The sequence below is a fragment of the Choloepus didactylus genome, chromosome 3 (assembly GCF_015220235.1).
Source record: "Choloepus didactylus isolate mChoDid1 chromosome 3, mChoDid1.pri, whole genome shotgun sequence".
Classification (NCBI taxonomy): domain Eukaryota; kingdom Metazoa; phylum Chordata; class Mammalia; order Pilosa; family Megalonychidae; genus Choloepus; species Choloepus didactylus.
In genome coordinates this window covers 49,743,456-49,769,154 of record NC_051309.1, presented here as the reverse complement: position 1 = coordinate 49,769,154, position 25,699 = coordinate 49,743,456, and the positions used below count along the sequence as shown (strand labels likewise).

The 25,699-nt window shown below is 35.9% G+C and overlaps 1 protein-coding gene across 2 annotated transcripts in view; it reads left to right on the top strand.

Moving 5' to 3' along the window:
* GABRG1 (gamma-aminobutyric acid type A receptor subunit gamma1) overlaps positions 1-25,699 on the top strand; it is a 100,022-nt gene that overhangs the window by 15,494 nt on the left and 58,829 nt on the right. Inside the window, exon 2 of one of the 2 annotated variants that reach the window (XM_037829717.1) lies at positions 23,090-23,238. The exons of the other annotated variant lie outside the window; for it this stretch is intronic. Within the exon in view, the coding sequence (XP_037685645.1) occupies positions 23,090-23,238 (149 nt within the window). The remainder of the gene's footprint in view (positions 1-23,089; positions 23,239-25,699) is intronic. 2 annotated transcript variants of the gene reach the window in all.

The following is a 25,699-nucleotide window of genomic DNA, read 5'->3' as shown; positions in this document are numbered from 1 at the left end:
GGTAAAGTACGTGTGGATTTTAGGGGACAGGGCAGATTGCAATTTTAAATAGGGTGGTCAGATAGGCCTCAGTGATGAAGTGATATTTGAAAAATATTAACGGTAGGTGAAGGGGTTAGCTGTAGTGATATCTGGGGGAAGGCAGAGGAAATAGCCCTTGCAAAAGAGCATGCCTGGTGTGTTTAGAGAAGAGCAAGAGGTCAATGTGGCTGGTGTTGAGGGAGAGAGAGAAAAGTGTGAGATGGAGACCAGATTGTGGAGGCCTTGTAACCATTCTTACTCTGAGAGAAATGGAGAAAGCACCTGTGCCGGTTTGGATATATTATATTTCTCAAAAGCCGTGTTCTTTAATGCAATCTTGTGAGGGCAGACATTAATCTTCTGATTGAGTGTTTTCATGGAGCTGTGACTCAATCAACTGTGGGAGAGACCTTTGATTAAATTATTTCTATGAAGATATGGACCCTGCCCATTCAGGGAGGGTCTTAATTAAATCACTAGAATCCTATAATAGAGCTCACATACAGAAGGAGTGGAGAGCAGCTGAGAGAGGCTTTTGGAGGGACATTTGGGAGTTGATGCTTAGACAGGCAAGGAGTTGTGGACAGAAGGATGTTTGGAGATGCTGACCTAAGAGAAGAAACCCGGAGTATTCCCTGGAGAAGTGTAGATTCCAGTCACATGCCTTCTCTGCTGATAGGGGTGTTTCGGATGCCATTGACCATTCTTCAGTGAAGGTATCATCTTGTTGATGCCTTAGAACTCTAAACTTGTGACCTAATAAATCCCCTTTATAAAAGCCAATCCATTTTTCATATTTTGCATAATGGCAGCATTAGCAAACAGGAACAGCACCAAATAGGGATCCAGGATTTTGAGCAAAGAAATGGTATAATATTACCTGTATTTTCAAAGGATTACTCTGGATATTGGCTTGAGAATAAACTATAGGGATGTTAGGGTGGAAGTGGAGATGTCAGTTAGCTGTCTTATTCAGTAATCTGGGTCTTCTAAATTTTATCCATGCTACTTAATAATAGGAAGAATTTAGACAAGCTATTTAAAACCTCTCAGAATTTAAGTATCTTTATTTACAAAATTAGGTAATAAGACCTGCCCTAAAAGATACATATTCATTTATTCATGCATTCAACAAACAATTATTGAGTTTCTATTTTGTGCCAGGCACTGTTCTAGGCACTGGGGATACTTCAGTGAATAAAACAGATGGATCGCCCTACACTTGTAGGTAGTTGTGAGGACTAATAAGATATGCTCAAATCCATAGCACAAAGCTTTTCTTTTCAACACTGCATGAAGCTATGACATTCTCTAGTTTTGACAGAATTTGAGATCCTTGAGGGAAGAAACTCTGTCATTAGCCCCTAGTTGACTGGGACATGGCCTGGACTGTATCATGCAAAGCAAACATGAGTTGAACAAAATTGCTTGCTAGTTCAAGTGACTGAGCAAAACATTACTCCTCACAGGGAGATTACTGGCATACCTAGATATACAATATGTGCTAAAAACTTATTACAATCAGCATGCAGACATTTTTTAGAAATTGGCCTGACCCTTGCAGGCTCCACTGTTTATTTTCAGGCTTACAAATAGCACATGAAAAATATAAACTTGCTTCCCCTTGCTGTCTAAAACCTTTCCCAATATTAAATGACTCAGTATATTTTTATTCCATTCTCAATCACTGCCTTCCAAAGAGAATATTTGCCAAACATTCCAAGTATTTCCAGTTTACTGATAGTGAAAGTTTCCTCTCATTCTAAATCTACTTCAGATGAATATTTAAATATTTAATGAATGCTCTGGATGTATTAGGAAGTCTATTGATGTATCTTCCCATTAATTTTTTAGTTTTGACTTTGCTAGCAAAACCATTTTTTTCTATTGAATTTAATAAAATACTTTACCAGATATAGAATTAAATACATATTTTCTCATCAGCCTCATCTATTACAATTGAGTGTATTGCCACTTGTAAAATAGAATTCCTATAACATCCTATTTAAGCAAATAATTTATCATTCTTTTCAACTATTATTTTAAAGGCCGAAGCAGTTAGTAGCAATATTGTTCAGTTGTAGAACAATTGTAGACTGTGAGATTTTTGTAGGTTAAAAACAACTTTATTATTTAACAATATATTTTGAGGACAGGTTTGATGATATCTCCAAAGAAAATGTCAAGGTGATCACCATTTCTAGTTAATATTCCATAGCTGTACAATTTTTGGCCCACAGTCATAACTTTACATACATACAAGTTAGAAAGATAGATAGATGATAGATAAGATGATAGATAAATGATGGATGGATGGATAAATAGATAATAGGAAGGAATGGAAGGAGGAACCAGGTGTGTGTGTGTGTGTGTGTGTGTGTGTAGAATTTAGTATAATAGCATTGAAATACTAAATAGTAACATAACATACAGATTAAAGAAAACATTTTATACATTGTTACATTATATGCATTGTTACAGTATGTTCCATGGTAACATATATCAATCAATTTATTCATATTATTTCATAAAACACATTTAAAACTTGACTGAGAAATGACAAACTATACTAAGTGGCAAATTAATGAAATGTGAGAAGGGAAACATTCAAGAGTATGGAGCAGAGCATAGGTTGTTGTAAAATCATATTCAAAATAATGATATAAATGTGGTCATATTTGGAGCTGCAGGAATGAAGCAGGTGACCACTCAGTTATCTCCCCTCCCTTTATTTTCTAGCTGCATGACATTCTTGGTAATTTATTGTTTATAACTATAATCAATTATTTAGTTTTACTTACAAGAAACTTACTGAAAAAGAATTGTTTCTGAAATCAGAATAGATCACAAGAAGAGGACATGTTAGGTAAAAAAAAAAAAAAAGGAGTTGATATAAAATTATTGAGCTTAAAATATTGGTCCATCCTGAGCTTAATTAGTCTGTTAAGATCTTTTCATCCTAAATAGCAAAACCACACTTAAACAACTACTTAAACAAACCAACATAAATACATAAATGACTAATTATAGGGTATTATCCAGGCTCTGATGAAGGAATGAATAACCAAATATCTGGAAACCTGGTAATGGGGCAGATCTGGGATCCCTGTGCCTTCCTTCTTAAGCTATGCCTTTTACTGGGCTCCTCTTCAAACTAGCAATTTCTGCATTTCTCTGTTAAAATTTCTCTAGATAGAAGTGAAAAGCTGGCCTAGCTTGGGGGTCAGATAGCCACCATATTCTAACCAACTTCGCCTGAGATATAGATCCACATGGTACAAATAGATCTGAATAAGTCACATAACTGTGGACTGTTTCTAGGCAAAGTTGAATTTTAATTAAATGGGAAATCACACCCACAAATGTCTAAAAACTAGCCATTGTGGGCAGGAGAGCAAAGAGCCACTGGAATGTGGAGAAGTAAAGAATCCTGGCCAACTCCTTCCTTGAAATACATTTTTTTGTTTGTTTTTTAATGATCATTACAAAATGGAGGAACATGTTCAGAATAACCTGCAGGGTATAAAACAACTGCAGTATTTTCAGAAAACTGGAGGAGTATATGTCCAGAGATAGACAATATGATACTTATCAAATCCATATTTGTTTTTTACATTACTATGGATATATTAATATAATCACAGGTGAACATGTAGTATAGTGTGATAACTTTTTGTTTTGAAGTTTAAAAATAAAACTCAAGTTAAAATTTTTCTTGTTTTTAGAATTTCCTTTTTTGTGTGGGTACTAATTACAAAATCCTCCAAAGCTCTCTCCCAAATACCTACATGTCCAGGCAGACAAGATAGGCAGCCATGGGCTGCTCAAAGGGCACAGCCTCTCTCCTCCCACTTCAGTGAAGAGCAGCTGCTGCATAGATGGTGTGTCTGTGTTAGTCTACCTCCAGCCTCAGAAACTCGTCTTTTCATCTAGTTATTCATTCTTAGCAAGCCACTTCTAGGGAAGGCCCACATCTGCCTAGAGTGTATCAGTTTCCTGATCTTACATCTAAAGTTTGCCCCTCACCCCACAGAAGACCATACTGCCCGCTTTCTCAGATATCCACAGCCCATCCATTCATTTGGTGCTTTGGAGTTTAGGAGTCTCCTTGTTTATCAAAGATGGATTTGGGAATCGTTGTGTTCTCTCTCCTTGTTAATATTAGTCGAGTTATGAGAAAAGAGGTTGGGGGTGGGGAGTACCCATTTACCATTTTCAAAGTCCTAAATTACCTTTTTTTAAAAATTCAATTTTATTGATATATATTCACATACCATACAATCATCCAAAGTGTACAATTATTCACAGTACCATCATATAGTTGTGCATTCATTACCCCAATCTATTTTTTGAACATTCTCCTTGTACCAGAAAAAAGTGAAAATAAGAATAAAAAATAAAAGTAAAGAACACCCAAATCACCCCCACACCCTATTTTTCATTTAATTTTTGTCCCCATTTTTCTATTCATCCATCCATACACTGGATAAAGGGAATGTGATGCATAAGGCTTTCAAAATCACACTGTCATCTTTTGTAAGCTATATTGCTATACAATTGTCTTCAAGAGTCAAGGCTACTTGGTTGTAGTTTGATAGTTTCAGGTATTTACTTCTAGCTGTTCCACTGCATTAAAACCTAAAAATGGTTATCTATATAGTGCATAAGAATGTCCACTAGAGTGACCTCTCAACTCCATTTGGAATCTCTCAGACACTGAAACTGTATTTCATTTCATTTTGCATCCCCCTTTTGTTCAAGATGTTCTCAATCCCATGATGTCAGGTCGAGATTCATCCCCAGGGAGTCATATCCCACGTTGACAGGGAGATTTACACCCCTGGGAATTAGATCCCACATAGAGGGGAGGGCATTGAGTTCACCCACCGAGTTGGCTTAGCTAGAGAGAGGGGCATATCTGAGCAACAAGGAGGTACTCAGAGGGAGAGTCTTAGGCACAATTATAAGCTTCTCCTAGACAGCATCGAGCTTCATAAGGGCGAGTCCCATGATAGAGGGCTTGGCACATCAAACTGCCAGTCCTCAATGTTTGTGAGAAAATCAGCAACAATCCAGGTGAGGAAGTCCAACACCTCTTCATTTCCCCCCAGCTCCTTGAGGAGGCCCTGCATATACATTTTTATTCTGTGTCCAAATTACTTTGGGATGTGTCGCTATTTCTCACTAATCTATGCAAACCTACCAGGTCTCATTTCCTATTAAAAGTTCCATGTAATTATGGTATTTAAACAAACTGTGTGAGTTAAATTGTTTAGGAAATATAGATCTTGCACCAACAAAACTTGATCTCACATGGAATTTGAAATTTTAAAACTCAGTCAGTATTGTTCTTTACCCTTTGGCCCGATTTGCCCTAGTCCTAACCATTTCTACTTTATTCATATCTCTAGTTGAAGTCTGGACTCTTTTTCAGCTTTTTTAACAGTTGCTATATGTGCTAATACTGACATTCATATCTGCTGAGTTCTAGCTTTGAGTTTCAGGTGTTATACAGATAGCCAAATTTGTGGAGATCGATCAGGTTATACACAAAGGGATCAGTGTCTCATAATCTGGAGATAGCCATTACAATTCAGGAATAGATGTGACTATGCTGTAAGATCTTATAATCTAGGGACTGTTACAATAAGTGTTCCCCTGATAAGCTGTGCTCTCAGGTTCAATTCTGAGTTCACACATTGTAGTTAGTCCATATTGGTGAGGCATTTTAGTGTTTGCCTTTGTTTCTGGCATAGTTCACTCAAAATTCCATCTACAGGTTCCATTCACCTCATTGCATGTCTTACAGCTTCAGTTTTTCTCGCAGTAGCTCAATATTTCATCGTATGCACACACAGCAGTTCATCATTCTCTTCCTCAGTTGATGTACCCTTAGGCCACCTCCACCCTTTGAAAATCAGGTATACTCTTTCCATAACCACCAGTGTGCAAAAGTCCATTCGTGTCCCTGCTCTCAGATCCTCCAAGTAAATGCCCCCTAATGAGGTTGCAGGACCTTATGGCACCCACATACTTAGGTTTGTGTGGAACCACCTCACTGTCCTCCAGGAAGGCTATACCATTCTGCCTCCTAACCAACAGTAAAAACATACATCCCTCTCTCCATGTTTTCTCCAGCACTTTTATCCCTGTTTATATTTTTCCATACAATTTTATGGAGCTATATTTACATATCATATAATTATCCACAGTATATAATCAGTTGTTCATGATATCATCATACAGTTGTGCATTTATCACCACAATCAGCACTTGAACATATTGATTACTACAAAAAAAGTTTTTTTTTAATGAAAAATAAAAGTGATAATAAAAAGAATAATACAATATCGTACAATACAATAGTAGGGCCAGACAACAACCCCACTACCAAGAATTCCTTATCCCTCCCTTATATCCTCCTCTCATACACATTTAGCTTTGATATATTACCTTTGTTATATTTAATGGAAGCATATTACAATGTTACTGTTGACCATAGACTCCAGTTTGCTTTGTTTCTATTTTTTCCCCAATACCATCCCCTTTCCAACAGTCTGTATAGTTGACATTCTTTTGTTCTCCCACATGCAAAACAGTTTTATATTTGTACATTTAGTCACAATCATTGGCCACTCCAGTTTTTGCTAAGTTAAACAGTCCCAGTCTTTGTCTTCAGTCTTTACCTCAGGTGTCATACATGCTCCTAGCCCACCTCTGTCAGCGTTAGTCACACACATCTTTGTTCAGTGTAGTTACAATATTGTGCTACCATCACACAGTATTATGCTATCAATTTCTGGATCTATACAATCAAGCCTGCTGAACATTCTGTAGTGTTTCAGCATCAAATGCCCAATCTCTACCCTCTTTGTAGCTCCTGGTAGCCTGTGTTATCAGCTTTTAACTCTCAAAGTTTGCTCATTAATGTTAACTCATATTGGTGAGAACATACAGTATTTGTCATTTTGTTTCTGGCTAACTTTGTTCAACATAATATCCTCAAGGTTCATCCACGTTATTATATGTTCCATGTCTTTGTTCTGTCTTACAGCTGTGTAATATTCCATCATGTGTATATACAACAGTTTGTTTATCCACTCATCTGTTGATGGATATTTGGGCTGTTTCTATCTCTTGGCTATTGTGAATAATGCCTCGATAAACATCACTTTACAAATGTCCGTTCGGGTCTTAACTTTCAGTCTCTCTGAGTATATACCTAGTAATGGAATAGCTGGGTCATATGGCACATCTATACTTAGCTTCCTAAGGAACCTCCACACTGTCTTCCAGAGTGGTTGCATCATTCTGCATTCCCACCAACAGTGAATAAGTGTGCCTCTTTCTCCACATCCTCTCCAGCACTTGTAATTTTCTGTTTTTTGGATAATGGACATTCTGATTGGTGTGACATGATATCTCAATTTGGTTTTGATTTGCATTTCCCTAAGTCAGTGAAGTTGAGCGTTTTTCCATATGTTTTTGAGCCATTTGTATTTCCTCTTCAGAAAAGTGTCTGTCCATGTCTTTTGCCCATTTTTTAATTGGGTTGTTTTTCTTTTTCTTGTTGAGTTGTAGGATTGGTTTATATATTCAGGATATTAAAACCTTATCTGATATGTGGTTTCCAAATATTGTCTCCCATTGTGTAGGCTGCCTTTTTATCTTTCTGACAAAGTCTTTGATATACGAAAGTGTTTGATTTTGAGGAGATCCCATTTGTCTATTTGTTCTTTGGTTGTTCACGCTTTGGGGGTAAGGTGTAGGAAGCCACCTCCTATCATACGATGTTTAAGAAATTGCCCTACATTTTTTTCTAAGAGTGTTATGATCTTAGTGCTAATGCTTAGGTCTTTGATCCATTTCAAGTTAATTTTTGTATAAAGTGTGAGCAAGGAGTCCTTTTTCATTCTTTTGGAAATGAATATCCAGTTCTTCAAACACCATTTATTGAAGAGGGTGCTCTGTCCCAGTTACTTTGGCTTGACTGCCTTATCAAAGATCAATTGTCCGTAGATGCGAGAGTATATTCCTGAACACTCAGTTCAATTCCTTTGGTCAGTAATCTATCCTTAGGCCAGTACCGTGCTTTTTTGAGCACTGTATCTTTGTAATATGCTTCAAAGTTGGGTAGTGTGAGACCTCCCACTTCCTTCCTCTTTCTCAAGATGTTTTTGGCTATTCAGGGCACTTGCCGTTCCAAATAAATTTGGTTATTGGTTTTTCTATTTCTGCAAAGTAAGTTGTTGGGATTTTAATTGGTATTGCATTGAATCTATAGATCACTTTATGTAGAATTGACATCTTAATTATACTTAGTCTTTCAATCCATGAACACGGTATATTTTTCCATTTTTTAGGTCCTGTTTTGATTTCTTTTAGCAGTTTCTTGTAGTTTTATTTGTATAGGTCTTTTGTGGCCTTCATTAAGTTTATTTCTAAATACTTGATTCTATCGCTTGCTATTATAAATGGAATTTTTTTCCTGATTTCTTCCTCTTGTTGCACATTACTTGTATATAAGGATACTACAGATTTTTGCATGTTGATCTTATAGCCTGCCACTTTGCTGTATTCATTGATGAATTCTAATAGCTTTGCTGTAGATTTTTCTGGATTTTCTACATATAGAATCATGACATCTGCAAAGAGTGAAAGTTTTACTTCTTCTTCTCCAATTTGGATACCTTTTATTTCTTTTTCTTGCCTAATTGCTCTAGCTAGAATTTCCAGCACAATGTTGAATAACAATGGAGACAGTGGGCATCCCTGTCTTGTTCCTGATCTTAGAGGGAAAACCTTCAGTCTCTCTCCATTGAATACTATGTTAGCTGTGGGTTTTTCATATATCGCCTTTATCATATTGAGAAAATTCCCTTCTATTCCTATCCTTTGAAGAATTTTCATCAAGAACAGATGTTGAATTTTGTCAGATGCCTTTTCTGCATCAATTGAGATGATCATGTGGTTCTTTTGCTTTGATTGATTGATGTGGTGTATTACATTAATTGATTTTCTTGTGTTGAACCAGCCTTGCATACCTGGAATAAACCCTACCTGATCATGGTGTATAATTCTTTTAATGTGCTGCTGGATTTTATTTGTGAGTATTTTGTTGAGGATTTTTGCATCTATATTCATTAAGGAGATTGGTATATAATTTTCTTTTTTTGTAATATCTTTGTCTGGTTTTGGTATTAGGGTGATTTTGGCTTCATAGAATGATTTGGATAGGTTTCCCTCTTCTTCAATTTTTTTGAAGAGTTTCAGCAGGATTGGGATTAATTCTTTCTTGAATTCTTGGTAGAATTCACCTGTGAAGCCATCTGGTCCTGGGCTTTTCTTTTTGCGGAGCTTTCTGATGACCAACTCAATCTCTTGTGATTGGTTTGTTGAGGTTGTCTATTTCTTCTTGGGTCAATGATGGTTGTTTATGCATATCTAGGAAGTTATCCATTTCATGTAAGTTGTCTAGTTTATTAGAATCTAATTGCTCATAGTAGCTTCTCATTATCTCCTTTATATCTGCAGGGTTAGTAGTTATGTTTCCTTTCCCTTTTCTGATTGCATTTATTTGCATCTGCTGCCTCTTTTTTTTTTTTTGTTAGCCTAGCAAGGGGTCCATCAATTTTGTTGATTTTCCTGAATAACCAACTTCTGGTTTTGTGGATTCTCTCTATTGTTTTCCTGTTCTCAGTTTCATTTATTTCTGCTCTAATCTTTGTTATTTATGTCCTTCTGTTTGCTTTGGGATTAGTTTGCTATTCTTTCCCTAGTTCTTACAGGTGGACAGTTAATTCCTTCATTTTTGCTCTCTCTTCTCTTTTAATATTGGGATTTAGGGCAATAAATTTCCCTCTCAGCACCACCTTTGCTGCATCCCATAAGTTTCGATATGTTGTGTTTTCATTGTCATTTGCCTCCAGGTATTTACTAATTTCTCTTGTAATTTCTTCCTTTACCGACTAGTTTTCTAAGAGTGTGTTGTTCAGTCTCCATATATTTGTGAATTTTCCAATCTTCTGCCTGTTATTTGTTTCCAAATTCATTCCTTTATGATCTGAGAAAGTGTTTTTTGTAATATCAATACTTTTAAATTTGTTGAGACTTGTTTTGTGACTCAACATGTGGTCTATCCTAGAGAATGTTCCATGAGCACTTGAGACAAATGTGTATCCTGCTGTTGTGGGGTATAGTGTTCTATAAATCTCTGTCAAGTCTAGTTCATTTGTTGTATAATTCAATATCTCTATTTCCTTATTGATCCTCTGCCTATATGTTCTATCCATTGATGAGAGTGGTGTATTGAAGTCTACAACTATTATTGTAGAGTTATCTACTCCTTTCAGTGTTCTCAGTGTTTGCCTCATGAATTTTGGGGCCCTCTGGCTTGGTGCATAAATATTTATGATTGTTATGTTTCTTGATGAATTGACCCTTTTATTAATATATAGTGCCCTTCTTTGTCTCTTTTAATTGTTTTACTTTTGAAGTCTAATTTGTTTGATATTAATATAGCTACTCCTGCTTTTTTTCTGGTTGCTATTTGCATGAAATATCTTTTTCCAGCCTTTCACTTTCACCCTATTTTTGTGCTTGTGTCTAAAGTGAGTCTCTTGTAGACAACATATAGGTGGGTCCTGTTTTTTAATCCATAATGCCAGTCTTTTTATTGGAGAGTTTTATCCATTAATATTTAGTGTTATTACTGTAAGGGAATTACTTTCTTCTACCATTTTGTCTTTTGGATTTTAAATGTCATGTCTTATTTTTTCCCCTCTCTCTTTTACCCTTCCTGATAGTCTTCATTACTACACTCTTCTCCAAACCTGTCTCTCCAGTCTTTCCCTATCAGCCTGTAGCACTCCCTTTAGTATTTCTTGTAGTGCTGGTCTCTTATTCACAAATTCTCTCAGTGTCTGTTTGTCTGAAAATATTTTAATCTATCCCACATCTTTGAAGGACAGTTTTGTTGTAAATAGAATTCTTGGTTGACAGTTCTTATCTTTCATTTTCTTAAATATATCATTCTACTGTCTTCTCATCGCCATGGTTTCTGTGGAGAAATCTGTGCATAGTCTTACGGAGCTTCCTTTGTATTTGATGGATTGCTTTTCTCTTGCTGCTTTCAGAATTCTCTCTTTGTCTTTGACGTTGGCCAATCTGATTAGTAAGTGTCTTGGAGTAGGTCTATTGGGATCTATTCTGTTTGGCATATGCTGTGCTTCTTGTATCTGTAATTTTCTGTCTTTCATAAAACTTGGGAAATTTTCAGTGAGTATTTCTTCTATTATTCTTTCTGTCCCTTTTCTGCTCTCTTCTCCCTCTGGGACACCCATAATACCTATATTCATGCACTTCCTATTGTCACTTAGCTCCCTAAGACCCTGCTCATATTTTGCTATTCTTCTCACCATCTCTTCTTTTCTCTATGAATTCAAATGTCTGGTCTTCCAATTCACTGATCCTTTCTTATGCCTGTTCAAATCTGCTGTTGTATCCCTCCATTGTCTTTTTCATCTCCTCCATTATGCTCTTCATTCCCATAAGTTCTGCTATTTGTTTTTTCAAGTTTATGAATTCTTCATTATGGTTATCCAGTGTCTTCCTTGTATCCTTCATCTCTTTTGCTGTATCTTCCCTCAATTCATTGACTTGATTTTTGAATTGATTTAGGAGATTTGTTTGAACATCTTTAATTAGTTCTTTCTTCAGTTCATTGAATTGAGTTAGCATTAGTTACCTCAACTACTGTATCTCTGTTGAACTATTAGTTTGTTCCATTGGCTGATTCATACTTTTGTGTTTCCTAGTATGGCTCATTATTTTGAGCTGTCTAGGCATTTGATTTTGTTAACTAGTTTATTCTGGAGCTTGTTTCCACTCTTTACCTAGGGTTTTCTTTTTGGTTGGCTTTGTTTTCTAAACTTTGGTGTTCAGTTCACCATATTCTAGGCCTCTGACTTAGGTTCTATTTAGTTGATTGGGGTTTTTCACCTCTTGTTTTTCTGTTTCTTGCCCTGCCTCTATGTTGCCTTTTTATGTGGTGATCTCAGATATGGTCAACCCAAGTCAGGTTTTCCCAATGCAGAGAGGCCCAGGTCTCAGGAGGAGGGTATGGAGTTTCCTTGAGAATGAGACCCTCCTGTGAGGCCTTTAGACTCTGTGCTTTTCCTATGCTGTCCAGGAGGTGGTGCTCACCAGCCTGCAGCTCTCCCACCAGTATGAGGAGGTATGAAGCCTTTAGTTCTCCTGGTGACCCTGACCCTGTCAGGCACCTGGCTGACTGAGCTGGTTTCTGAATTCCAGCCCCTGGGGTCTGAGTTCCCCAAAGGAGGGCTGCCACTGGAGCTGGGCCACACCCCCCTTTTCTTGGGGGAATGTTCTGGTTTGCTGATGCTGCCTTATGCAAAATACCAGAAATGGATTGGCTTTTATAAAGGGGGTTTATTTGGTTACACAGTTACAGTCTTAAGGCCATAAAATGTCCAAGGTAAGTCATCAGCAATTGGGTACCTTCACTGGAGGATGGTCAGTGGCTTCTGGAAAACCTCTGTTAGCTGGGAAGGCATGTGGCTGGTGTCTGCTCCAGAGTTCTTGTTTCAAAATGACTTTCTCCTAAGATGTTCCTCCCTAGGCTTCAGCTCCCCAAAAATGTCACTCTTAGTTGCTCTTGGGGTGTTTTTCCTCTCTTAGCTTCTCCCAAGCAGAAGTCTGCTTTCAAAGGCCATCTCCAAAATGTCTCTGTAAGCTGAAGCTCCTCCCTCAGCATCTCCCTCAGCTCCTGTGCTTTCTTCAAAGTGTCCTTCTTGGCTGTAGCTCCTTTTCAAAATGTCACTCTCAGTTGCTCTTCAAAATGTCGCTCACAGCTGCACTGAGTTCCTTCTGATTGTCAGCTCATTTATGGCTCCAGTGATTTAATTTAGACCCACCCTGAATGGGTAGGGTAACACCTCCATGGAAATTATCCAATAAAAGTGACCACCCACAGTTGGGTGGGTCATATCTCCATGGAAACATCCAATCAAAAAATCACAACCCTAATGAAAAATATTAATCTATCTGCCTCACAAGATTGCAACAAAGATAATGGCATTTTGGGGACCACAATACATCCAAACTGGCACAGGGAAGTTATGGTCTTTAGCAAATTTTCTCCCCCACTAATCTCATTGCTTTGTCTCTCAGTGCTATCTTAGCTCTGCTCTTACCTGGGCCCAAATTGCAATTCTTTGCAGCTTTCTGTAATGGGCTATTTAGAATAGTTATTTGAAAAAAAAAGAAAAAAAGATTTAAAAAGAAAAAAGGAAAGGAAAAGCCCAGTATAGACTATTTAAAGAAAAGCCCTTTAATTCAATACTTGCAGTTCTGATGGGCTATTGAAATGCGAAAAGACATGGAGTTGAAGAGCAATTGAGTAGCAATGAAGAAACCAGAAAAAAATGGCTTTTCAGAGAAGGGCCTTGGCCCCCTGTGTTTGCATATGTGCCTGATTCTGTTTGAGCCCAGCCCTTCTCTGTATTATTTTCACCCCCAACTCCAAAAGGCTCTTTTTATTTTTATATTTTATTTTATTTTATTTGTTTATTTATTGTATTTAATTTAATTTAATTTAATTTAATTTAATTTATTTTGCTGTTTTTGCTAGTTCTATCTCCTCTCTGCCAGGCTGACTGCTTCCAGTTTCTTTGGTATCTGGTCTCAGTTTATCTATGGTTGGAGTTTTTTTTCAGCAGTCTGGGTTTGTAAATCAGTTCTGCAACTGCAGTTCTCCTTCCTGGTTCCTAGAACCAATGGCCCCTCCTTCCTTGGGATTGTGCCTGGCAGGGAGGGGCATGGGACCCCTGGTGGTGAGAACTTACAGATTTTGCTGATCTCAGCTGCTCCACACACTCATGAGTGTTGTATGATGTGTGCCCAAACTCAGATTCCTCTTCAGTGTCTGTTCCACACAGTTCCTGGCTATCTACCAGCTACCCCAGAGGAGTAACTAAAATCCACACCTCACCACTCTGCCATCTTGCCCCACCTCCCTAAATTACCTTTTAAAAAATGTGGTAACTTTTGATATTTATTTATCCCCTAGGGGTTTACAAAGATCTTTGTATAACTCTCAGGGCAACCATAAAAGCTTGAGGAGGAAATTGTAGTTCAAAGATATGTAATGACTTTTCCAAATCACACACTAACACTAAATGACTAGTTCTAATATCTAAGCTTTCTATCTTAATTCTGTGAGCTTTCCTCTGGGGGCTACTTTATTCATTGTGGCACCCCATTATCCAGCAAACTGCTTATCACACAATGAATACCTAATAGAGTTTGTTAAACATCATTAGATAAAAGTCTTGTTATATTTGTTTAAAAGCAATAATGAACTTCACACTTCATATCAAATGGCCAATAAATATGAATAGTTGTTCTATTTCCCTAATAATCAGGAGAAAGCTATGAAAATGAAAATAATATACTATTTCACATCCATCAGATTGGCAGAAATGAATTATTTGACCACATGTATTAACATTATGTCTCAATTTATTATGGCTACATTCTCAAATTCCCTTTTTTTTGTGGAAAATAAGGTATTTACAAAAGGATGCATAAGGCAGTTTACTTTATTTAAAATTTAAAAACATTCAAAGTGATTATTTCTATATTTAGAGAAACATAGGGATATAGTAAAAAATAATAACTAACATGCTAACATGTATGGAATGATAAATACCACATTCATTGTAATAGTTATCTCTTGAGAGGAAGGTTAATGTAGAGAGAGTTTTACTTCTTAGCTGGGTGTTGCATTCACAGAGAATTGATAATACTATCAACTGCACTTTTAAGTTCTTGAAATATCTCATAATAGCCTTTACCACAATTTGCCAGTATGTTTTAACTAGAAAACCTTCTTCTAAGCAAAGTAACTAATACACAATGCAGTAAGTATGATAATTGATAAATTTGGAATACTTTATTTAATCATTTTGCAGGTGATATAATAATGTGGAACTTGTTTGTAATTAATAGCTATATGACTCTAACAGAATAATTTAGATTTTCAGAATTCCAGTCTCCTTAATTCTTTTGCAAATAGTAGAACGTGACAATCTCTGAAGATGCTCTTATTTCAAGTATCCTCTGACCCTAGAAATGCTTAGTGTGTGGCTGACAATTTATAGCATCTATAAATCTTTTAGAGAAATTTAATCATGGAGATTGAATTAAGAAAACTTAATGAGAATTCCAGTTCTTGAATGATATTTAAAAACATGTAAAATATCAATTTTGAGATTTTACATGTACTTTTCCTTCCATTCTAATCATTATGCTTTTCCTTAAATAAGTAACTGAACATTAATGAGGATACCATAACAACCCTGCCAATTTTATTCAATTATGTTAAAAAGATAGGGATAGCTGTTGCAGCCCAAGAGGGCCATGCCAGTCCAAAGGCCAAAGAAGACAAGGAGCATTTTCTGATACATGAACTTATATTCAGCACTTACTGAGAAGTCATGTAAGAAGTGACATGACTTCTTACAGAGTGAGAAGTCATGGAGAGATCATGATAGCTCTCTCAGGCTGGGCAGGCATTGCGTTCACAGGGAAGACAATTGAGCGATGCAAAGAGGGCAGAAAGCCTTTTATAAGGGTTTAAGACAAAGGCCTTCCTAAGGGTGGGGGGAACATAGATACAGGAACAGGTCACTCTGAACTGAGGGGTGGTGCAGGAAGGACTAGAATAACACTTCAACAATTACATTTTGCTCTTTTTGTGAGACTAAGAGCCTGTCACTTCCTGCCTGCTTCCCATAAAGTTACATTTTAAGGTCAATTTACCCTTTTTCTCTTTACTGGCTTAGAAAGACAATAGGTTAAACATATAGTTGTCTAGGTCATGCAGACTGCTGTGCACCAAAGATCTGCAGGCCCGTTTTGCTCAGGCCATGGGTTGCCACAATAGCAAAACAAGCCAGCCAGCTGTATTCACTGATATTAAAATGTTAATAATAATAATGGTAGTTACTGCTTCTAAAAGTATTAATTTAATTATTTTTTGAGTGTAAATGGCAAGAATTCAGATTCCTCAATCAAGTATTTGTACCTATTAGCTGGGATTTTATTGAGCAACTGCTTAGCTTGTTATTAATATTGTATTAGTTATATTTATTTCTTGAAGATAAAGCTACGGTAACCTCAAATGAAAACAATGAGTAACCTTGTTGATATTTTCTTTTTAAGGTGGGGTCTTTTCCCTGTGGTGATATGATCAATTAAATCATTCAACAGTGTTGAAAAATATTTGTTATATTTTCTACCCATTGGTTTCCTCCCATATTTACTGTCATGAATTGAAATGTGAATTGTATCCCCCCAAAAGATATGTTCAAATATTAACCCCAGGTCCCACGAATGTGATCCTGTTTGGAAATGGGATCTTTGAAGATGCTAGTTAAGATGAAGCCAAATTAGATTAAGATGGCTCCTTATAAGGAGAGGAAATTTGGACATAGTAAATAGGAAACAGGAGAGAGAAATGACCATGTGACAGAGACAGAGAGTCAGGCCACAAGCCACCACCAGAACCCTACAGACAGCATATCCCTACTGACCCATACAGAGTTAGGAATTCTATCATCCAGGACTGTGAGACAACGAATTACTGTGGGTTTAAGACACCCAGTCTTTGTTACTTTGTGATAGCAGCCCCAGCAAACTAAGGCACTTAGTCCAAGTAGCAGCCACTTGCCTTTTTTCTTCCAATGAAACATAAAAATGGTTTCTTCAGTAGCACTTCACTTGCAATTACAATATATAACAGTTTTCAAAAAAAAATCTAGAAAAAAATCTATCAATATTCTTTCAGGGCTTAATTACATTTCTCAGGCAACTCATTAAGCTGCTCTGAGATTCATCTTTGCTGTCTTAACAGATTAATGGAAGAGGCTCCTCTAGTTGTCAGAAACAGAACATTTGCAGTCATCTTTATTGAACTATACACAGGGAAGCTATATAGTTTATTATCCAAATTAAGCCATTTTGTGAGTGAAAAGAGATGTTATTAATACTTATTTCAGGGAACAGGTGCAAACCAGGACTCTCTTGGTTAAAACTGAATATTTACCGAAGTATGAAAAATAATTTATATTCTTTGATAGACATACTACGGACATATTTTTTCTTTTATTTACTAGTGATACAAGTGAATTCTCTTCATTATTCTATGTCATGGCATATTTTGTCTTTGCTTAAACTATCTTTTAGATATCATTAGTTCAAAACTCATACTTGTTGTATAAAAGAAGAGTAATTTAGCCGCTAAATACTTCTTTTCACATATAGTTTATTTTATCATCAGAGAGCTTTGTATAGTGTATATTTAAAAACCAATTGACTTTAGTAATATAAAATATATTTGACTTAGCAACTTCCTTTAGCAGATAGTTGCAGGTTTCAATTGAAGAATTCAAGAACTAGAGTCGTGGAGAAGCGGATGCCAAGATGGGATTTGCAATGTAAGAGACATTTTAGAGAAACGCCTGTGAAAGGTAAAGGGAGGGAAGGGGGAGTAGGTAGAGAGCCTTCAATCAATGATGCAGGTCTCAGGCCAGTAAAAGTAGAGGGAGAATGAAGGGATTGTGATAGAAAACATCTCAGATGTCAGTGCCCTTCTAAGAAAGTTTCACCAAGGTGAATGGGGACTCCCCCAACCACTGTTGTCCTTCAGGGGAGTCTCACATCCTAAAAGAATGGGTCTTTACTTAATTTTAGTTACTGCTTGAAAGCCTGGGAAGCTTGGGTCTGGAGCAGATGCAGTGCTGATCCAGAGGACTGGCAGCTGGGCTGTCAGTCAACTATTTTCCCCCAGCAGAAGAGCTAAGTGGTGAATTGTCAGGGCTGCCACAATCATTTTATTGACAGAGATGCAACTGTTCTTCTCTCTATAAAAGCCTCTAATTAATTAATTAATTGTTTATGATTAGAAATTTATTTTAGAGCACTATTTGGTAGATAAGAAAAGTCAAGTTCATTTGTAGATTGATGTTAATGTCAAATGAGCTCCTCGTGCATTTATATTATAAATTCAATATAGAATGGTTTCAATGTACAGACATTTAAAAAATTATATAGCCTTTCTAGTGTAGAATATTTACTATATATAAATATTTATATGTATGTATATTATGCTTCATCCCCATAAAATATTTTAAACCATCTTATATGTATTTGGTTTCATGATGAAAACAAAATTATATGTTCTTTTTAATAAAACATTAAACTCTGAACATACTTTCATGTTTTTACAGATATTTCCCAACCATCAGTTGAATGCCTGCATACATTCCATTATATGGCTATATTATTATTTACTTAACCCTTCTGTTATTGTTTATAGTGTTTGCTACCTTGGCTAACACTATGATAAGCATCTTTGTGGATGATATTTTTCTGTATTATTTGTTTGAATAGTTTTCTCCTTGATTAGAAAATAAGATCATGTAGATTAGGAATACAGTTTAATTCGTCCTTATATTCCTAGCATGTGGAATATTCCAAGTACATTGTATTTCCTCCATAAATGAATGCATCATGTTAGACGATTGAACATATCTGTTGTTATAAAGTCTTTTTCACTAGAGTCTGTGAATCACTGAGATTATTATTCTGCCTTGTCAGGACTTAAGGGTGAAAACTAAGCATTCACCCCACTCACAATCCAAATCCACTTCCCATTACCTACCATAAATGTTGCCATGTTCTTATGAATTAGAAAATTCAAAACCAAACCACAGTGAATCATTCAATAAAGATAAGGTGAGATGGTGTTATGGGAATTTCAGAGGAAAGAGAAAACAAGTTTTCAAACTTAACCAATCTTGTTTTAAATTCTGGCTGTATTATTTAATAACTGTGTGTGTTAGATTTCTATAGACTTCTTTTTCCTCAACTGTAAAATAAGAATATTAATATTTATTCCATGGGGTTACTATGAGTCAAAAGCAGAAAATTTGGAATGAGCCTAACAAAGTTCCTAAAACAATGTAGGCACTGAACGCTAAATGGCATTCAGTCGCTGATAAGAGCAGCATCTAACATTATAATAAATAATTAGCAAAATTATATACTCAGGAGTCTAAAACTATTTCTACTAAGGATAAAATCATACTTAATAAAATTATTAAAGAGAAGTGCTTGTGCATGGATCTAGAAATTCTCAGAGTATTATTTAGGAAAATCATAGCTGCATTCCCCAAAGGAATAATTTTTCAAAATATTGTAAATATTACAAACACACCCCACAGTCTCAGAAAGGCATCACCATGTATACTACAAATACTATTTTTTTAAATTTTAGCAAATAAGTTTTAATCACCAAAATAAAGTCAAAATGATATCCAAACTAATTAATGATTATTTTGAAGGTAATTTAGAGATTTTGGAGGTAGGTATAGAAAAATTAAGTATAATGAAGTCTCCTTTGTGTTATTTGCTCAAATGAGGAAAGATAGCTTTGTAATTTAATTGAGGTTGATTTTTATATTACCTTTGTGCCACCTGGGAAAAGAACTGTAAATCATTATGAACATGTGTTTTATGGATTACCAAAATGTTGCTACTTTTAAAAAGACTTTCCTTTTTTTCTGAGAATTCCATTTGACTATAATCATATAGTTTGTGGAAAGATCAGCTGCTTGTATCTGCAGTAGTCCGCCTCTAGTCACAAGACACTTTACCTATAAAACTGGGATTTATTGCTGAATGGATATCTAAAACCTGGGTTGTTGTCAATATCTCAACTAGTCTAAATGAGGTAATAAACATTCCCTGAGGACACACCAGCAGTAATTCTTATTACTACAGTTTTTTCAAGGCTTTAACTTACGTATGTATATATGTATGTATTTTAATTTAGAGAAAACAAATTATTTGAGAGAAATATAGGTACATTTCAGTAGAAGAAACTTTACAAAGTTAAACACAGCTAAACAATTAACATAAAAAGAATACTTAAGTAAAAATCTGGTAACTAAATATACCCCAGGAGTTTACATAGGTATAAAAGTTGGTCTTTTTATACTTTGTAGCAGTCAGTGCTTCTTTAGTACAATATCATTGCCTTCACATTCATCTTCAAATTGCTTCAAATTGAATACAATATTATATTGTCCTCATTGTATTGTGTGAATGTCAGAACCCCGGATCATCGACCTGAGCAATCCTACCTTGGTCAAGTTACTTAACTTCTCAGTTTCCTGATCTGTAAAATGGAAAGAAAATTACAATAGTGAAGTAGCAATGACTTTAGAATCTGGGTTAGCCTCTGACTGTACTATAAAGTTTTTATATGGTGGTATAGCAAGAAATTTTATTTACTTGAGGTATGTTTATTTGAGGTCAAAGGCTAAAATTGTGTTGGCCATAGATTTTACTAAGGGTGTATGCTTAATTGAAGTGGCCTTGACAGGACTAACTGATGAGGTTTTGATATGGTAGACATTAGGCATTTGTAATTACATCTCTCAAGTCATTTTCTAAAATGTTAAATGAAAACAGTATCAGCCATGCAGAGAGTATAAGTCGGAATATACTACATTATGCTGTGGTAATTAACACTCCCCAGACCTCCGTGGCTTGCAACTGAATGTGTAGTTCTCAGTAATGTGTGGTGTGCGTGTTGTTCATTATAGATCAACTTTGACCCTGCTCATCATCACTTTCATTCTGAAAGTGACTTGATGGAATAGCTTCTGTCTGAACATGGCTCATCTTCTGGCAGAAGGGCAAGAGAGACTTGGTGAACCAGGCACTTGTGTTAAAGCTTTTGCTTAGTAGTGACACACTGATACATTTTCCTTCTGCTCAAATTCCATTAGCCAAAGCCAATCACAGTACCGCACCTGAATTCAAAGGACAGGGATATATTATCCTCCCACAGGAAGGGAAGTTACAGATCACAAGATCCAGCCAGCCATCAGTGTTATGAGAAGTGTAATTCCCTGACAGGAAGGAAACATGGATAACAGTACATTCTAACAACAGAGCTATCGTGAAGATCAAATGAGATGGTAGATACATTAACAGTTAAGCCTTAATTTATGATTTTAATTTGTACTCGTTAGCAGTAATTGCAGTGGGTGGGGGAGAGTGGGGACTGCATTGGCTAAGCAAATATGTTTAGTTCCAAAGCGAAAGAGCGCTGAATGAATTAAGTGTAGAAAGATCAACTTAAGATGTAAGATAAACTGTAGGATATTTGCTGTCAGAAATCTCTGCAATATATGTAAATAACCTCATATACAGTGGATTTTCCTGATTTTGTGAGTGTGTCTAGTTAGTTGGACCCTTTTTCACTGTAGCACCAAGAATTTATTAAAATATGGTGCATTTAGTCCAGACTTTCACTAAAATGAAGATGGGATTACTTATGGGTAATAAAGAGTAGTTTGTTACTTTTCATATATATATCCAGGAATTCTAGAAAAACATCTGTATTGCTACCACAATTCAGAAGTAAGCTGAACATATATGTTTCTTAAGCATCCAGGTGTAGTAAGAAGCATTACCTGTAGATTGAGGATTTTATACTCATTTTGTTAATAAATAGGTTTGTGCTTTGACTAGTTCCCTATGACTTCAGTTTTCTTATTTACAAAACAAAGATGTTGGATTATTTTATCGCTAAGGTCTTCTTCCATTCCTAAAATGGAAGGCATACCAAAAAAAAAAAAAAAATACATGAGGAGGATGAGTCACTCATTCATGGTTTGAAGGTAAGACAGTCTTGGATGAAGTTCTTATAGTAAGCTATCTGTGTTCTTCTTCTTACTTGAAAGAAAGACACATGGATGTATGCAATATTTTGTATTCCTTTCACACTTTTCTTCAATCGTCTCTCCTCAATTCCTCTTCTTTACACAGTTATTCCTTCCATATCTTGTGGTTAGGGGCACAGTGCCTCCGCAATCTGGAAAATCCGCATAAAAATTTTGGCCCTCCTTTTGTACCAGAGATGATGTCAGACTTTTTTTTTTTCCCCTTTTATGGGGTATTTGCATTGGATTTTTGTAAAATTTGGGTTAAGGACACGTGTTTCTTCATTTTCAAGAGGCAGCACATGAACAGGAAAACCATGTAAAAACCAAAGACTGGACACCTTGTCTGGCCATTTCTAAGCCATTCCTGAAAAACACCATGTCATTAATGTTGCTAGCAGGCAACACACCCAGCCACCACCTGGGTCCACCTCCAGCAGCAGCTGCTAGCAGGCAGAAAAGCCTGGAAGGCACCAAGGCCACCAAGGAGTTACCACTGGCCAGGCTGCTCCCAGGGCCATTTGCACTCCTTAAGAGGAAAGCGGTGGGGGCCCTGAGGGGGAGAGGGCTGGGGCCAGGGGGTGATGAGGGAAGGTGCATCCATCTGGGAGAGGCTTCACACAGAATCAGGAAAGGGCACATATACAAATAATGTGTCCCACTGCCTTTCTGAGTTTCTAAACATTTTCTTTGTCATCTGCTGGCCTTTGCTTGTTGCCTGTGGCTTCTGCAGAACTCCTAAGATATTCGCATTTAATTTCTTATGACTATCCATGATACATAAACAGAGATAGGAAAAATAACAGTATGGAAGGGATAACAATACATCAGTTTTAATACATTTACAAGACTAATTATTAGAACTCTTTCTGTAGTAGTGTGCCTTTTAATTTTTATGTTTGAGTGAGGTCACGCAGATGGGGTATGGCACAACTCTAGAAGGTTCCACTCACATGCTCAGTACACAACCTCTGTGGTCTTTAATGATAATTCTGGGGGTGGTAAAGGTTTATTTTATTACTTTAATATTTTTGCATCTTATATTTTGTATTGATTTCTTAATTGTCAAGTATCGTATCAGGATAGTTTATATAATGAATGTTTATTTCTACTGAATATAACATGATATTTGCAATGCTTATTTTCCACTCATTACTCCCTTAAATATTGTAATAACCTTAGACTAAGGTTTTTTATACATACAATTTGGTTGCGCTTCCTATCATCCAAAATTTTTTTGAATTATTTAGTGTTGATAAAGCAGATGATGAAGATGATGAGGACCTAACAGTGAACAAAACTTGGGTCTTGGCACCAAAGATTCATGAAGGAGACATCACACAAATTCTCAACTCTTTGCTCCAAGGCTACGACAATAAACTTCGCCCAGACATAGGAGGTAAGCCCGAGTTATCAATCTGGGATTTTGATAACTGTGAAATATTTTTAAGTATATGTGAAGCAAGTTGCTACAATGATGTGCCATGGGAACACAGGCTCAGGGCACAACAGAAACTTTCAGAAAATGATCTCTTTCTTACTTGCACTGTGTAAAGAGTCCAGAAAGAGCAGATAATCTCTTTGTTACTTACATAGCACAAAGAATTCCACAGAGCAGGGGAAGAAATCCCATCATGTCCAGTCTCCCAGGGTGACAAAAACTGTTTGGGTCAGTGTCAGTAGATGGCAGCTCCACATGCCCCACTTTGTGCTGGAGAAATGTGACAAATCTATACTGTTTGAGTGTGGTTTTTTTAATCTACATCAGGGATAAGGGGCCCTGCCTCTGTTCATCTGGGTTGTGGAATGGCACACAATAGAAAAGGAGGTGGAGGTAGCTGAAGGCTGGAAGATGGCTGCTTAATATGTATTTGTGACTTTGCTAGAGAAAGAAGTGGGGGTAGGTGATATCTGAGTGATGGTCACTTTACAGGTGTCTCTGACTTCCTTAACTGCTTATATTTTAAGTACTTTAACCACTTCCTGGATGTGATGTCATGGATGTAAAGGAATGCCATGTTTTTCCAGCTTCAATGATATTATTATAGTATTTACCTGTATTCCTTCAGTGTTTGATGTATGGCATGACTCTACTGGGTTTAAGGAATGTTAGGTAGAATGGTCACTGTCTTTGAGGCATTCATCAGAAGAAAGCCATATAAACATTTTTTATGCAGTTATTTTACAACTGTAGCAACAGGGTGAAACAGCAGAGTTTTTGTTAGAACTGCCTGGAGAACTGAGAATCATATCATAGAAGAGCTAATATTTGAAATATAAGTGGGAATTCTAATCTTTTGCCCATGTCACAATGTTTTAATGCAGAATTTTAATTTCTTGATAGTATAGTGCAGGTAATCCAACACTGTTTTTCTTCAAGATTGTCTGATATTCTTGCTCCTTGTCATTTCCATATAAATATTATAATATAATTAACTTGACAATTTCCCCTTGTGACCCTTTAAAGCAAATAAGCAAAGAGACATATAAATCATCAGGGATTTTGATTGGAATTACATTAAATCTGTGGTTGATGTAGGGAAATTGAAATGTTTACTGTATTGAATCAATTCATGAGTATAATACATTCTTTCATTTATTTATATGTGTAATTTTTATTAATGTTTTCTTTGAAGAGGTGGTGCATCTGTTTGGTTGGATTTAATTCTAGATTAAATCCAGATATTTGGAAATTTTTATACAATTGTAAACAATTTTTAAAATTTTATTTTCTAAGTTTTTGCTGTCAAATATAGAAATGCAACATATTTTTTTGCATATTTATTCTTTCAGGAGCTTTGCTAAATTTGTTAATTGACTTACTTATCAATTATTAGGTTCATCTGGATTTTTTATAAAATATAAAATAATAACTATATTCACAAAGAATGATTATTTTCCAAAAGTGAATATTTTACTTTTTCACTTCTAATCTTAAACCTTTGTATTCCTTTTATCACGTTTGTTACACTGGCTCAGACAAGAGTAAATACTGAATACTCTTGGCTTTTTCCTGATATAAGGAAAAGCAATTGAACTTACACTGTTAGGAGTGTGATGTTTCTTTCCTTCCTCTTTTTCATCCTTCTTTTATATTTTTTATTTTTTTAGATATTCTTTTCTAGTCCTCTCTATTCTTATTTGGCCAGGGCTTTCTCCCCCTAGTGTTTCAAATGTGTTTTCTTTTGTGTGTGCATCTACCAAAATAATAATATTGATCATAGTTTGCCCTTTATTCTATTTACCATTTACTCTTTAAGTTTTTTGATTGATTTTTGAAACTTAAACAAAATTTACATTCCTGTAATAAATCCCATGTGTTTACAATGTACTACATTTAAAAAAATATTACTGGATTCAGTTTGCTTATATTTTGTTTTGGAATTTTACGTTTGTGTTCATAAAAGGCATTGGATAGTTATTTTCCTTTCTGTATTGTATTTTTAAGTTTTGGAATCAAGATTGTGTTAGCATATGAGTGAGTCAATAAGTTTTCCCTCTTTTCTCTATCTGTGGAAGATTTTGTCTAAGACGGATATTATTTCTGCTTTAAATATTTGGAAGAATCATTTGGTGAATTCATCTTGACCTAGAATTTTCATTTTAGGAAAATAAAGTTAACAGTTCAGTTTCTTGCAAGTGGGATTATGCAGATTTTCTATTCTTTGTCAGTATTGACAATATTTCAGTAAGTTCAATTTTTTCAAGGGACTTAATGTAGATTTCAAATTTGCTGGTATTAAATAATTTCATAATATATTTCTGTGATATTTTAATTATGTTAGGACCTGAGCGATTTTTTCCCTTTGTCCTTCCTGATTTTAGTAATCCTTATATTCATTTGTTATTAACCTTCCTTG